The sequence below is a fragment of the Carcharodon carcharias genome, chromosome 2, assembly GCF_017639515.1.
Source record: "Carcharodon carcharias isolate sCarCar2 chromosome 2, sCarCar2.pri, whole genome shotgun sequence".
In the NCBI taxonomy this organism is placed as follows: Eukaryota; Metazoa; Chordata; class Chondrichthyes; order Lamniformes; family Lamnidae; genus Carcharodon; species Carcharodon carcharias.
In genome coordinates this window covers 30,185,151-30,200,421 of record NC_054468.1, presented here as the reverse complement: position 1 = coordinate 30,200,421, position 15,271 = coordinate 30,185,151, and the positions used below count along the sequence as shown (strand labels likewise).

The 15,271-nt window shown below is 42.6% G+C and overlaps 1 protein-coding gene across 4 annotated transcripts in view; it reads right to left on the bottom strand.

Annotated features, from left to right (window-relative positions):
• Positions 1-15,271, bottom strand: part of mecom (MDS1 and EVI1 complex locus) — an 837,494-nt gene that overhangs the window by 485,452 nt on the left and 336,771 nt on the right. For all 4 annotated transcript variants that reach the window (XM_041175578.1, XM_041175580.1, XM_041175586.1 and 1 more), the window contains exon 2: positions 12,719-13,056. In XM_041175578.1, coding sequence (XP_041031512.1) covers positions 12,719-13,056 — 338 coding nt within the window. The remainder of the gene's footprint in view (positions 1-12,718; positions 13,057-15,271) is intronic.

The following is a 15,271-nucleotide window of genomic DNA, read 5'->3' as shown; positions in this document are numbered from 1 at the left end:
AAAGATAAATGGCTGGAGGATATTGATTGGTTATGTGTCTTGAGCACATATAAAAAGGGACTGCTGGGGCCCTGGGTGTTGGTAGGTATGCGGCAGAGATCTGTAATGTTGCATTCTGTGAATAAACCCGCTGTCAAGAAAGGATCTGTGTCTAGTTTTGGACTTCACAATCTGGCTTGGATCCATTTACCAGGCATGCCACAGTTAAAATTATGTCCTTTGTCTCTCTCTGTTATCTACAGTGCCGACTCCATCACTTTACACTCAATTATATAGAATTGCATAGAATACACAGCAGAGAAACAGGTCGTTCAGCCCAACCAGCTTATGTCTGTGTTTGTGCTCCACTCAAGTCTCCTCCCATCTTTCCTCATCTAATTCTATCAGCATCACTTTATATTCCTTTCTCCCTCATATGTTTATCTAGCCTCCTCAAAATGAGTACTACCATTCTCTGGGTAAAGCAGCTTTGTACCTGAATTTTTCAGTCTGCATCCTACAGCTGGCATAGGACTCCAATGTGTATATTTAAGCATCCATAGGCCTTTTTTAAGTAAGTGCGCTAATTGCACATGGCTTAAATTGGGCCTTGGACGTCAAAAGGTTGGCCATGGTGTTCTCCAGACTTTAACTTGTACAGTGCCTGTTTTTCAGATGTTCTCCCTTTGTGACTATCTTTCTGTGTCAGTCTTTGTGTTTCTCTGGGCGGAATCATCCCAGACTTGCACTAAGTGCGGTAGCGGGCAGGAAAAGTCATTTTACCCACTGGCTGCAATGGTGGATTTGCCTGCCACACCATTACCTCGCTGTTTCCTCACGCAGGGCACAATGCTTAAATTGCAGCCATGTGCATATTTCTCAGAGCTTGCAGCCCATGTCTGCACTGGTGAAGACATGAGCGCAGCCCCCCCGATTCAGTGAAGAATCTCCGGGACATCTTCTGGATGATATGGAGGTCTCCTTCAATGTCATCTATCCCCGCTCTGGCTGCAGGCGGCCCATCAGTCTCATCACTCCAGCTTGGGAGGTAGTGGCAGAGGTGGTCAGTGCCAATCCTGCACACAAGAGGTAGGCCATCCAGTGCAGAAAGAGGATGAATGATCTTATCCATGCCACCAGGGTATGGCAACCATCTCATCACTCTAAACTCACACACCCACATTCACTGGTATCCCACTCACTGCCAGCTCGATGGACATCACCACTCACTCCCTCACACACACCCTCACATCTCCATCAGGCCTCATCTCCTCTGAGGCTGCCTCCTCAGCCCTCACCATCTTGAGGCCACTTGCACAGATTAACATGTGCCTCCACACACACCCTGGGGTACCCCAATTCCCCAGCACAGCCCTCATCCTGCAGCCCCTTCCCATGCCTGAGGCCACTTCTCCCCCTTCCCAAAGCAAGCCCTAGCCCTGCAGTTGTTGAAAAGCCACCCTCGCCTTATGGCTGGTCTGGTAGGTAGAGACCTGCCTGTGAACCCCCCTAAAAATGATGTGGTGCTGTCAGCGAAGTCTGGCGCTGATGATCCGCTAGAGCTGCCCAAAAGCAAGGTAGGCAAACAAACCTCAAAGTCCTGAGTGAAGTGCAGCTCACCAGGTGCATGTTATTTATGGACAGTTGTGAAACATGTCAGCATGCAATCACACCGACTTGCCTGGATGGTCCAGAATAGGGAGATGATTCCGATGAGCAGGGCTCATAATGCGATGCTAAGGTACTGAAATTAGGTTCCCAATGTGCAGCGGTGGGAAATGCCGCCCGCCATTGATGGGTGGAGCGGACGATCACAAACTGGTTTCACGACAGTGTGAAACCGATTTTTGGCCTTGTCGCCATATTGTCGTACCCGCCCCCCCGCCACCTACCATGACACCTGACGCCAACATGGCCAGAAAATTCCGGCCTCCGTCTTTCTCTCTCCCCCTCACTGTCTTTCTGTAAAATAATAGTTTTTCTGTCAAAACACACCCCACTAATGTCCCAAAAGTCATGCATGAACTCTCTTTGAAGTGCTTAAGAAATACAAACACATCAGGCTAGAAATTAATCTTGGGCAGCAGTGCAAAGTGAGTGATGTCACATTAATCATCCTTTTCTACATCCCACCCAATAAGCATTTCCATTGTCTTCAGTAGAATTGAAAACATGCGGCCAATGCAATAACTGCTTGTTTTGTACAGTTGGCCCAAGTGAATGTTCTACACCAGAATTTTCATTATTGCCCATCTGCCATTACCCTTGGGATATTGCACAGATTTCCCTGAGAATCGTACTGGATTTTAATAAATAAAAATCCTCGCAGCAGTGTTTAGACCATGCAATAACTATATGTCGCAAGATTATCCTCAAAAGGTCGGTAATGTTCCTGTCCTTCAGATGTTATGACACCCATTTTGGTATTTTTGTAACCAATACCTTAGTAATTAGAATGGACACTCCATTCCCACAGTCAGTATCTACACCCCAATTAATATTGTGATATAAAAATGATTGAAATATTTTTGACAGCATAAAACCATACTGCAAAATTTTACGCTGATTGAGTAGGCACATGCCCAACCTGGTGAAATCGTGCGAGATGATGTCGGGCGAATATCTCAACATCATCCCATGCTTGCACCATATTTCAGTTGGCAGGCGCATGCAAAAACTGGAAGCGCGCTTGCTGACAATTAAGAGCATAATTGTGTTTAATTTTAAGGTGAGAAGATATGAGAATATCATTTTACACAGGCGATTGTTGGAGCATGGAATGTGGGTGTGATTGGTACATGAGCTGTTGCATCTTTTATGGTAAAAGTGGAAGAATATTTGAAGGCTTCTGGGTTGAAAATTTCTACGGGCAGAATTTTTAGGTTGGTGGGAGGGCGCGAGTAGCGGGCCTGGGATCGGTTGGCAGACAGGCGAATCGGCCTGGCAGCCTTTACATTTTTCTTGAAACCTCATCCAAGGGCGAGATGAAATAAAATTAAAATTAAAATAAAAATCGGTGGTCAGCATTTTCATCATATATATTCTCAGGTGCCTAATTGGACAATTTTTTTCCGGATTTCAAAACTTTATTTTTGATTTTTCAGGTCTTCTGCACCCCGAGGGAGCTCTCTGCTTTCAGGGAGCTTCCTGTCAGTGCTGGCCCACGTCCGCATTGACATCAGCGCCTGCCCTCTTCCCGCCCCCACCCGGCAGCGCTCTCCATGCTGGCTGGACGTTAATTGGCCGGCCGGTGTGAAATCGCGGTGGGGGCCGATCGCGGTTGGCAGTCCTTTCCCCGGCTGATCCCGGGCCTGCCAATCGCGCCCGCCCACCAACCTAAAAATTCTGCCCGTAGAAATTTTCAACCCAGAAGCCTTCAAATATTCATCCACTTTTACCATAAAAGATGCAACAGCTCATGTACCAATCACACCCACACTCCATGCTCCAGCATTCACCTGTGTAAAATAAAATTCTCATATCTTCTCTCCTCACTCTTTTAGTGGCAGTTTTAAATTGATGACTGCTCATTACTGACTCCCCGATCAGTGCAAATAGATTTCCCCTATTCGCTGGATAATAGTTTGAAAAGCTTCCATTAAATTCCTTCTTATCCATCCTTTCTCCAGTGGAAGTCATTCCGATATCTCAAGTCATTCCTCATGATAATGATTTTGAGGGCCTGTTGGGAACCAGGGTGGTATCGCCCAGAAAACTGTGGCACAATCTGCACTGTCCCAGTCATGCTCCAGTTTTGTCAGGCTTTGCTCTGTAAGTATTAGTGGCTGTTTTTCCCTACAGTACAAGATAACAATGTTCCAAATGTATTTCATTCGCTGAAAAGTGTTTTTACGAAGCTGAGGTTGTGAAAGGTGTTATATATAAGTGTAAGTTTTTTTCTTTATCTACTGGAACCCCTTTAGTCATCCACACTCTTCAGAACCTTTGCATTAATTGTACATTCCCATTCCTTGTTACTCCTTCAATTCTTATCTATTGAAGTTTTGTATCTTTTACTTATTTCCCCAGTGTGCTAACCTGTTCACATCTTCTTGAAGTCTTTTCCAGTTCTCCCCACTGTTTGCCAAATCTCTTACCTTTTATATTCACACAAAATTGCAAGCCTACGTTCCCTAAACCTAAGTGAAAATCATATATACAGACTGGGGTCTGAAGTGGACCCCACACTGGGCACACCACTTCCTACCTTTCTCCAGTCCAAGCAACACCCATTTATCCTAAGATAAAAGCAAAATACTGCGGATGCTAGAAATCTGAAACAAAAACAATAATTGATAGAAAAGCTCAGCAGGTCTGACAGCATCAGTGCAGAGAAAGACAGAGTTAACGTATATGGACTCGAAACATTGGGCAGAATTTTGCCCTTGATGGGTGGGCGGGTCCCACCGGCTCGGCGGCAGGCGGGCAGCCAATCGCCGCCGCCAAAATGGGCCCCGCCGCCATTTTAAGTGGGCGGGCCAATTAAGGCCCAACCAGCGGGCTGCCCGAAGGGAAGTGGCTTCCTGTGCGGGGGTGGGGGGAGGATTCCCCAACTGTCAGAGTGCGCTCTTTAGCACATGTACGTGAAAGAACACACATCTCCCCGAGACTAAGTGCTGTCTCAGGGAGATCGGTGAAAGGTTTATAAACTTCAAAAATAGAAAAATAAAAAAATTATTACTATGTCCCCCTCATGTGACAATGTCATGACATGGGACATGTTAATAAACAGCACAGAAACTTTATTAAACTTCCTAAAAAGAGACATGAAACCTCATCCCGCCGGTGGATGAGGTTTCATGTTTTTTCAGAAGCCCGCTGGGGCTCCTGGCCTTAAGGTTGGACGGGCAGGGCCTTTAATTGGTTTAACTTCCCTGTCAATGGCCCCACTCCCAAATTGCCAATGGAAAAATTCTGCCCATTAAATCTGTCTTTCTCTCCACAGATGCTGTCAGACCTACTGAGTTTTTCCAGCAATTTTTGTTTCTGTTACCCATTTATCCTAACTCTTTGTTTCCTGTCCATCGAACAGCTTTTTATCCATGCTGCTACATTTCCTCTTACACCATATGCTTGGAGTTTTCTAAAAAGCCTCTTGGGACACGCCTCATCAAATGTTTTCTGAAAATCTGTATCAACATTCTCTTTATCAATTCAATATGTAACTTTTTTTAAAAAAAGTATCACATTGGTCAAACATGACTTGTCTTTAACAAATCTATGCTGCCAGTCTTGGATTGATCCAGGCATTTTTCAATGCTTACTAATTTTATATTGCCTGTGAGCTCTACACTTATTCACAAATCATAGGAGATGATCTTTCAAAGTGAGTTTGGTACATTGTAGTGAAAATCTTGCAATAGTAATACACAAGATGGTCCTCTGTCAGCTTCACTATGGGCAACATTCCTGCAAACACCTTACCATATTGACCAGTCCCACAGAAAAGACAACCTCACACCCCTTTGTGTTTCATACTATATGGTTAGAACACAGTGCAGTGTCAAAACAGGTTTCCAACGTAGTCATGGGGCTCTAACTTAAATTTGTTGCTAGCTCAGATGCTCTTGAAACATTTAAAACTTCATGTCCAGGTGCAAGGGCTCTGAATACATGTCCAAGTACCTCTAGGCAGAGCTCTCCCCTGAGCAGGCTTGAAGCAGGCATTATAAAGAAGATATTTTGCTCTTGTATTATAACGATGTGCTGCCTGGCTGGCAGTATAAACGCACCCACAATAGTGCAGAAATATTTGTGATTTATTGTTTTTATGAATTACTTGAGTGTCCACTCCCTTTATATGTCGCTTAAAAGATTCCCTTAAGGTGATGTGTATTGAAGACTATTGCCAGTGCTCCTATGTCACTATTTGTCTCCTTTCCCCAGACATCTTGGAGGTTTTGGATTTACTATATGAACAAGTATGAGTATGAACACATGTTCAACAACTCTGAGGGGCTGGGTGCTGGCACCAAGCCCATGTGTCTAATAAACCTGAATATTGCATGAGTTAGAATGCACAGAGCTGACAAAGGATGGGATTGAGCAATATAGGGAGTAGGGTTTGAGCTAAGATTGGAAACACCTATGGATGCTAAACATGTTATAGAGGCCAGCAACGTGTCACAACATTGTCCGTTGTATCTTGTCAGTGTTTAATGGGATCTGAGTTTCTTTTCCAATGAGTTTAGTAAATAAACTGGTCACTAAGGTTATTAGAAGGTATTTTCCTCTCTTGTTGATTAAGATACAGTGGATTGCTTTTCTTCACAATCAGTGCTCCACTGGGCCACACAGCACATCTGGACTGGGATCACAGCACATTCACAGTAAAGCCCTGGTGACAAACTGCAAAAAGCTTTGACCTTTGCTCTTTTCTCGTGAACCCCCCTTGTTCGATTTGTACTTCAACTAACCAATACCTGATTAGATGATGCTTTGCGCTGGCCTTAAAAGTGAGATAAAAGCTTAAATTTATGACTTGAGTCCAGAGTAGGGCGAGTGCACTCTAATCACATTCAACTGATTCCCTGTCGGGTCATATTTCCCATTTTCATTTTCAAACTCTCTCTTTACTGCTTATTTACTGCTTTCATTCCTGCTGCTCATCTCAAGCAACTTTCTTTACAGATTTTGATTTCTGGCCCAATCAAATAACTAGATGATTTAAATTGGGCAATGAGATGTAGTAACGTAGCAACCGAAAAATTGCAGCTGCCTTCTGGTGGGTTCACTGCAGTTTGACATGGTTTTGGACAATTGATATTTGGATACAGCAGAGTCATGTAGAAATTAAAGAATAAAAGTGTACACCTGAACCATAGAAACTTCCCACCCTGAGACAATTCTCATTATCCCTCTGACAAGAAATGGTGAGGGTGGGATAGACATAAAAAAACATCATTGAGCTTTTACTAAAGACCCAAATGCCGGATCTTGTTTTTTTTTTACAAATTTATCTCGATCACTTGGCTTCAGATTGGACCAGTGTGTTGGTTTAGAGTGGGATTTCAAACATGATTACTTTTACCCTTTCAAAGTACAGAGTTAAACTCACAGACAAATTAAATTATACATAATCCCGCGGTGATTTCTGCAGTTATTTCAACCTAATTGTAATTATCTGAAGGGGTATCAGCAATAGCCAAGATTATTGATGTACCTTTGTTGCCAATACCTTTGTCAATGGCCTGCATCACATCATCATCATGTGATTAGAGTGCATCACATTGTGAAAATGGTATTATTGTGCTTTTAACATTATTACCGGTATGTCATTGCAACGTAAAAGTATCCACATGACTTTTAGGCTGTTTTGCTCTTTGAAATAGTTGCAATGACCCTTTAAAACTTGAAAGTTTTAATTACAAAGTGCTTGCCAAACATGTTATGATTTGGTTTCAAACAAATGATGTGATGGTGCACATCATATGACCTCCACTTTTTCACTAGTGTGTGAGTTCATTGTAGCAAAATGACAGACAGCTCTTCTTCGCTAAAGGCAAGTGGCACTGAGTGTTACTTTCAGATCGTGCATTCCTTCTTTCGATTATGAAGGCTTGTTTGTGAGCTCACAAGAACTGCAATACTCTTGTTGGAGATGTGACAGCTCATCTGTTGTGAAGCTACCTCAAGCACTCCTGAATCGTTAACAATTGGTCACTAATTGAAGCAACATAATGGTGATCTAATATCTACTCAGAGTCTGGGTTCATACAGGGTTTTGGTGAGACTACATCCAGAATATTGGGCTGGATTTCATGAGCCCCTGCAGGGCATGTTTTCGGCATTGGAAGGAGCACGTAAAGTAGGGCGGGTGCCCAGCCCACCACCTTCTCATCCACCCCTGAGCTGACACATATAACACTGTAGGTGGGTGGGCATCGAAATCAGCAGCCCGCTCTCCATGTGTAAATAAATAATTAAGGAGCAATTGAACTTTTGTTAACAAGCCAATTGACCCGGAAAATTTGCTGCCCATGCCATAATATGATTGGCATGGGCAGGTGGGTGGAGTGGACAGCCTGTTTTTAGAAAGGCAGGAAATTAAGGTGGTACCATCTTCAGGGGGTTCCCTTTGCACATCAGGGGTGCCCCCCCCCCCCCCCAAGATAGTTCTTCCCCCCTTCCTTCCTATTCTCCTGCCCTCCAAAACCCATCCCTCCATCCCCTGATCCCCTCACTAAGCTAGCTAAACCCTCCCCGCCCAATACCCCGGACTTACCTCACTCTGGGATCCATTGGGTCTTCTCCTTGGGACTGCTTGCTGTTCCTCTAACACCTGCTACTGAGCTCTTGGTGCTGCTGGGATTGCTGGAGCTGCTGGCCAATTGGCTGGCAGTTCCCAAGGGCAGGACTTCCTCCCCGGTGAGGGGCAGAAGTCCCACTGTTAGCCAATTTAGCCTGCCCATCCACAGCATATTATGGCTACCGGGCGGGCGTGCATGGAGCGAGTTGGCTTCCAGCAAACTTTCCTTCTAGGAGAGCGAGCAAAATTGCAGCCCAATGTGTGCAGTCATAGTCTCATATATAGGGAACGATACACTTGTACTGGAGACAGTACATCAAATGTTCATTGAATTGGTCTCCGGGATAAGGTCTTATGATGAGAGACTGAGTAAATTGGGCTTATATTCTCTGGAGTTTAGAAGAATAAGAGGTGATCTCATTGAAACTACAAGATTTTGAAGGGCTTGATCGTGTAGATGCTGAGAGATTGTTTCCACTGGCGGGGAAATCAAAAACTTGGGGTCACCGTCTCAGGATAATGGGCCATCCTTTTAGGACTGAGATAAGGAGGAATTACTTCACTCAAAGGATTATGAATCTTTGGAATTCTCTACCCCAGAGGGTTTCGAATGCTCCACTATTGAATACATCTAAGCCTGAGATAGACAGATTTTTGATCTCTCAGGGGATTAAAAAATCTAGGGAGTGGGTAGGAAAATGGAATTGAAGCCCAAGGTTAGCCATGAACATAACGAATGGTGGACCAGACTTGACGGGCCATATGGTCTTTGCTGCTCCTATTTCTTGTGTTCTGTCAGAACGAAGAATGAAAATAAAAACCTTTTTTTTTCTTCCTGGATATATTTTCCATGAATATTGTCCAAAATGCTATAAAGTTTAATTTTTGGCGGTATTTTATTCCTGATGGCAGAACATGAAGTGGGTGCCACTTTTGCTCTCATACTTCTTGCTGATTCCCAGGTGGTTACAATTGAAACTTAAAGTGCAAGTGGCGTGCAGCAGATGTGGGCAGGCTATAAAAGGCTTCCTGGATAAATAGGGAAGCTCTTCATCATGGCCACCACTTGCCTGCCCAACTCCATTTCCATTAACATAAGACTTATTGAAAGCAGAAAGGTGGCATGGATGTTTTTCAAAATTAAATTTCACTTGTAAATATTGCACATTACATTAATTTCACTTTATTCACATGTGTGTCATCATTGAGGCCAGCTTTAGTCAGAGAGCTAAATGTACTGGCATGCCTCATGGTTGGCAGGCATTGATGGCTACAGGGGAGTTAGGTACATTTCTTTATTGTAGGAGAAAAGCTGATGTGTTTCTGCATTCACCCTGCATTGAATGTACATGTCAGTGTCCAGTGTTGTCCTTGCCACTGTGTGGGACGTGGCTGAACTGGCAGGCTCAGCTGGCCCTCCTTTCCAATAAAGGATATTGTCAGAGATCATTCTGAGAGGGGTAATTGAAATGTTGTAGGTGAACTCAAAACCCCATAAGGACTCTGCCAGCTAACACCCTGAGATGGACCCACATGTGGACAGAGCTGACATTGCCCTTAAGGCCCCTCATTTTCTTACCTTGACTGATTGTTCCCAACACCCACTCCCAAGCCCTTTGCTCTTGCATTCCTCCATGCCTCCGACCCCACTCCACACCAATTCCACCCCTCCCCCATCAATGCTGACTCACCATGCTGGTCCTGAACCTCCATGCAAGCTGCCGTTCTCCTGCAGCCCCCCTTTTGCTGCAGAGTTCAACAAGGAAAATTATTGACCTCAGACACAAGTGTACAAAGCTGACTTTTGCACAGCATCTTTAACTGAATGTGAACTTTCTGCCATAAGATTCTTGTTTACCTCTGACTTTATCTTGAAGTTCCAGTGTAATTTAAAAAAAAGGTTCTATGCTAATGAGTATCCATGGCCTACAAACGTATTACAAGCGGGAACGAGCCACAGGCCAGTGTGAGGCCCAACAAGGCACAATCGTGCCGCTGACTTAATCTCTGCATCTCAACCCACTGTCAGGAAATCAAATTTCGACTCCCGTCTAATTCACTCACCCCGCACACCAGAGGCTCCAGTAAAATCCCCCCCACCTTGCATCGTTATCTTAACACGATTACATGAGATTAACCTCACTGAAATGCAGTGCAGAGATTGTGATAGTTTGAAATGACAGAAATATGATGCCGGAACACAGTTCATGCAGCTTATTCTGTGACATGTATGACCAGACTGTGTAATCATTCCCTAGTCTGGCAGTTTCATATATGAAGTGCTCATTCACATTTGCAGACTTTGCCGTGCAGGTACCATTTTGCTGGCAAAACTGAAAATGTTCAAGTAGATTTGAGAGTGGTTGAGGGTGTCATTTACTTGATACAATAAAGGGCGGGACCAGAAACTCCCGCCCAAAGTCAACAGACATTTGGCTGCTCTCCAAATTTTCTGGTCCCGCCTGCACTATTCCTGCCGTGGGTAGGACTGGAAAATCCCAGCCTAAGGGCAGGATTTTCCATTCCTGCCTGCCACCGGCACTGTCCGGTTCCACTGAAAGTCAATGGACTTTTGGCTGGGCCGTCAAATCTCCCATGGTGGGTTGCGCCACCATAGGGCCGGAAAATCCTGGCCTAAGTCTTGAGAAGCGTATTCAGGTGGTTTAGATATCTCCAACTAAATTACTGTTACACTATTTACTTTTTATAGTATGTATTCACTATTGTCTTTGAGTCATAGAGTTTTACAGCATGGAAAGAGACCCTTCAGCCCATCGTAACCACGCCAGTCATCAAGCACCTATCTATTCTAATCCCATTTATCAGCATTTGGCCTGTAGCCCTGTTTCAGGTGTTCATCTAAATAATGCTTAAATGTTGTGGGGGTTCCTGCCTCTACCACCCTTTCAGGCAGTGTGTTCCAGATACCCTCCATCCTTTGGGCAAAAACATTTTTCCTCAAATTCCCTTTAAACCTTCTGCCCCTTACCTTAAACCTATGCCCCCTGGTTATTGACCTCTCTGCCCCCTACCCTATCTATGCCCCTCATAATTTTGTACATAATTTTGTCTTCAGATAATAGTGATTGCTAAAAAGTAACATTAGTAGAGGCTGTTGTAACGGCATCATTGCTGAATAATATTGTTGCTAGATTGGCAGGAAAATATAATAATAAAATTATTTTTCAGCGTTTTAGGAGCCTCTTGTGTTTATGATGTGTCAGTGACATTATAAACATGGTTTGTAATGGGATGTTGCCATCCAGGACGTGGAAAACTGGACCTGTGGATGGACCACCCATTATAGAACATGGAGACAAATGAAAATCAGATAGATTTTTTATAACAGATGGCCAGTTTTGTGCCTTACTGATAAGTTAAAAATCTAATTCAGTGGAAACGCTTCATCTGATTTCAAATGAACTGCCAAAATTTGTTCTTTTTAAAATGGGTTTCTAATTTTGCTAGAAACAATAAAGATGAGAAATCTTTGTGCTATCTTGACGATGTGGGTAACACATAACGACCAGAGAAGCCAAACTATATGTTGGATTGCTATTGCGCTGCAGCTACCTTCTGTAAGTTCAGTATATGTATAGGCTGCTGATTATATTGGGGGGCATTTTTATGACACAACCAATTATTTAACCGCAGCCACAGTACATTAATCAACAGTCTGATTACCATTATACCAATAGTTCAGTTGGTGGTTGTACACCTGCATAATTGCTATCATAAAACAATCATCATACAATGACAATTCTCACTAATCACCTGCCAATAGTTAGGTTTCTGATCAGATAACACTCCTTTTTAGTAAAAACATTAAATATATACAAGAAAGAATATAATAAGAAAGAAATATTTTTAAGTGAATTGTGTTGCAGCAGATCGCATATCTACAAGGCATCATCTCACCACTGCTGTGAACAGAATTTTGACAAACCAAAGTTTTTGAAGTGGGTTTGTTCCAAAAACCATTTCTACCAGGAAGCTCTCATGAAGCTTTGTTTAAAAAAAACAACTCCTTACACCAGGGCACACTGAGGTGAATCTTCAGCTAACCACCTGGGCATAAAAAAGGCATTGCAGATCGGCTGCCTGCTATGGAAATTGCCTGATTGTCATTGCTATTGATTTCAATAGAAGGGAAATTGGGCAGTTGTTGCAAGGGTTAGCTGATTTGCAATTTTAGCCCTACTCCAAGATGTTGAAATGAAAATCTACTCCACTATATGAAAAACCAGGCAACCCTGCTTATCATCAAAGCATCCACAGCAACTTTTGTTTTGTCTGCCATGGGACATGACTAGTCATTTAGTACATTAAGTGAATAAACACATTCAAAAAGTAAACATTTAATGTATCTTTTAAATCCTCCTGAAAGGGAATCAATCAGAGACCAAACCAAAATTTTTTTCCAAATAATACAAACTACTCTTCACAAAGTGTGGACATTTGAAACATATAGAAATGAAAATGTGTGCTTACTTCCCAGCCATGAGAAGGATCCTTCAAGCTCGATAGCTCTTCTCCAACAAAAGGGCCGAGTCTTTCACCTGCTTCGAGCTTTCTTTTAGTCCATATTCCTAATCCGGCACCTAGAATGCTTGACTCACGGAGTTCAAAGTCTGGTGGAATGGGAATATCATCAGGAATATATATGGGAGCTTTGTAGGGGGAGCCATCCTTTGGTGTGAAGTCTTCATTTGATGTGGCAGGTGAGGAAAGATCATGTGCACTGAGGGATAGAGGACCTATCTCATCATCAGCATTCAGCTCCTCTACTGGTGCAACCGCAGAGTACCCATCATACAGCCCATCATCACCTAATTAGAAAGATAAAGCAGGAATGAAAGAGTTGGAGACTGCAAGCCAACAATCGTGGTAAAAATTATGATTGATATTTCACAGAATCTGGAGTGAAGTGAGGATATTGCAGTCAATTTAGACAGTAGCAGTTATCTGAAGTAGCATTAGAGAATTGAGGTCACTCTGAATATCAATAGAAACGTGGGACTGAAGTGAAAAATTGGGGTCATTCAGGGTAGCATATGAAACCTGGGATAAGGGGAAAGAATTGAAATCACTCTGGGTGTCAACAGTCATCGACAGTGAAACATGAACAACTGACTGTGGGAATCTAAACTGGGAGAAATGGAGGAAGACACTTGATATGAAATTGCCCAAAATTGCCAGTAGCAGCAGAAAAAGCCTACCATGTTTCAGATTAATTACTGAATAATCATTCATAAAATATTAATGGACTCCACACTATAACATTGTAAGCTTTAATGTATATATATATTAAAAAGCATGGATTATTGATCAGCAAAATAAGTGAGCACCATAGTGATAGTACCAATGTTATGTTGATAGCATCCCTGTTAGTGACTGAGTGAAAAGCTCAACTATTTTCTCCTTAATTTGTAGCCATTTTGTAAAATATAATAGCTGACTAATCTAGGAAAGAGTTTACTAAAGCACACAAAATCACAACTTGACTAAGTATGTCAGAGGTAATGATACTCTTGTTGTTTTCCTATGTCCCTTCACAACAAAAGCTAGTCAACTCCCAAAGAATCTTTTGGCAGAAGCTTACTCACACTTGGTGTTTTGAACAGCCTGTATTAAAATTACTTACTTCAAATGATTCTACTGTTTAATATTATTAAACATCATCAGGACCCTGTTAAGATTCTATACAAATTTGGAAATAAAATGCGAGTGTTATAATTTTCCCCATTAGATTGAACCTTTTGAAACTGGTATAATGCCAAATGATCTTTTAGCACGAGGTGGTGAATGCCTTGTTTTGATAAGGGGGCAATTTCTCTGCTAAAAATGCCACAGTCGGCCCTCTTACATATTCCACCCAATTTCAGCTCTGAACACAGAAGACATAAATCTTTTCTACTAGAGACCCTGTTGGTTCGGTTCCTGACAGAGAAGATATAGAGATCAGTGCAAGTCATCATCGCTGTCACAGTGTCAACAATGACCCCTGTGACCTACAAGTGCTATCAGCTGCTGCTCCCAATGTATAATTTAAAGGTCTAAATTCACTATTCTATTCCCTGGGTGAAAGTCATCCATACCCCTTCTTCTCTTCATGTGACAATGCAGTTAAGTTTCATTTATCTCAACATCTCTCTGAAACTCTGCTTTAAACCAGTTGAAGGCTGAGCAGGGGAAGATTTTCACTGTGTGCCAGCTGTAACACAATTAGAAACTCATTTATAATGACTGATTTTATGACTCCATTACCTCTAATGTAAAGAACAACACCCCTCAAGTCAGGTTCAAGACCATTCTAAAGACAATACTTAACGCTCCAATTAACTACAATACTTTTTGCATCAATTATAACAACCTGATATCTCCCTTACTTATAAATTTCTCCCCCTCTTCTTTGCTTCAGTTTAAGGTCCCCTGGTCAACCCTGGTTTTCTGCTATGACACCAGTCAGGATGGTAATCTGATCAATACAACACAGTTTTCACCACTGGCTGTCATTTTGCAATCTGAGACTGTTCCTCTCAGCTTTCCTTCATCACTCCCCTGCATCCCTGAAATCACAGGTTCCATTTCTAAAGAATGTTCAATCCAGCAGTTTGGAGAAGAAGCAGTGAGACTCATTCAATAGGAACAGATGAAGATGACCTGTCCTCTTCTACTGAACCCAGTTACCAACCAACCAGCTCTGCTATGCTAGCCTTGATCACTAGCTACAAGCGACTCTGCAGCACACACTTTATACTCGGACATCAGCCTTGCATGCCAGACTATGAAAGGAGAATTTAAATGCTAGTTGAACATGATTTAGTCCCACCAATGTTAAGAAATTATTAGCATAAATAAGTTTCCAAGATGTTACCACTCCTTTTCCTTAAATATTTTTAGCAATATCATCTTCAATAAAGAACTCTTAGAAACTCTAGAACTAGTAACCCTAAGGAGACTCTGACACATAAAAAAATGTTTGGCAAACTCCTGTTGTTTTGAGAGAGAAAAACAAGTGCATGTTATTGGACAGAAGCAGTG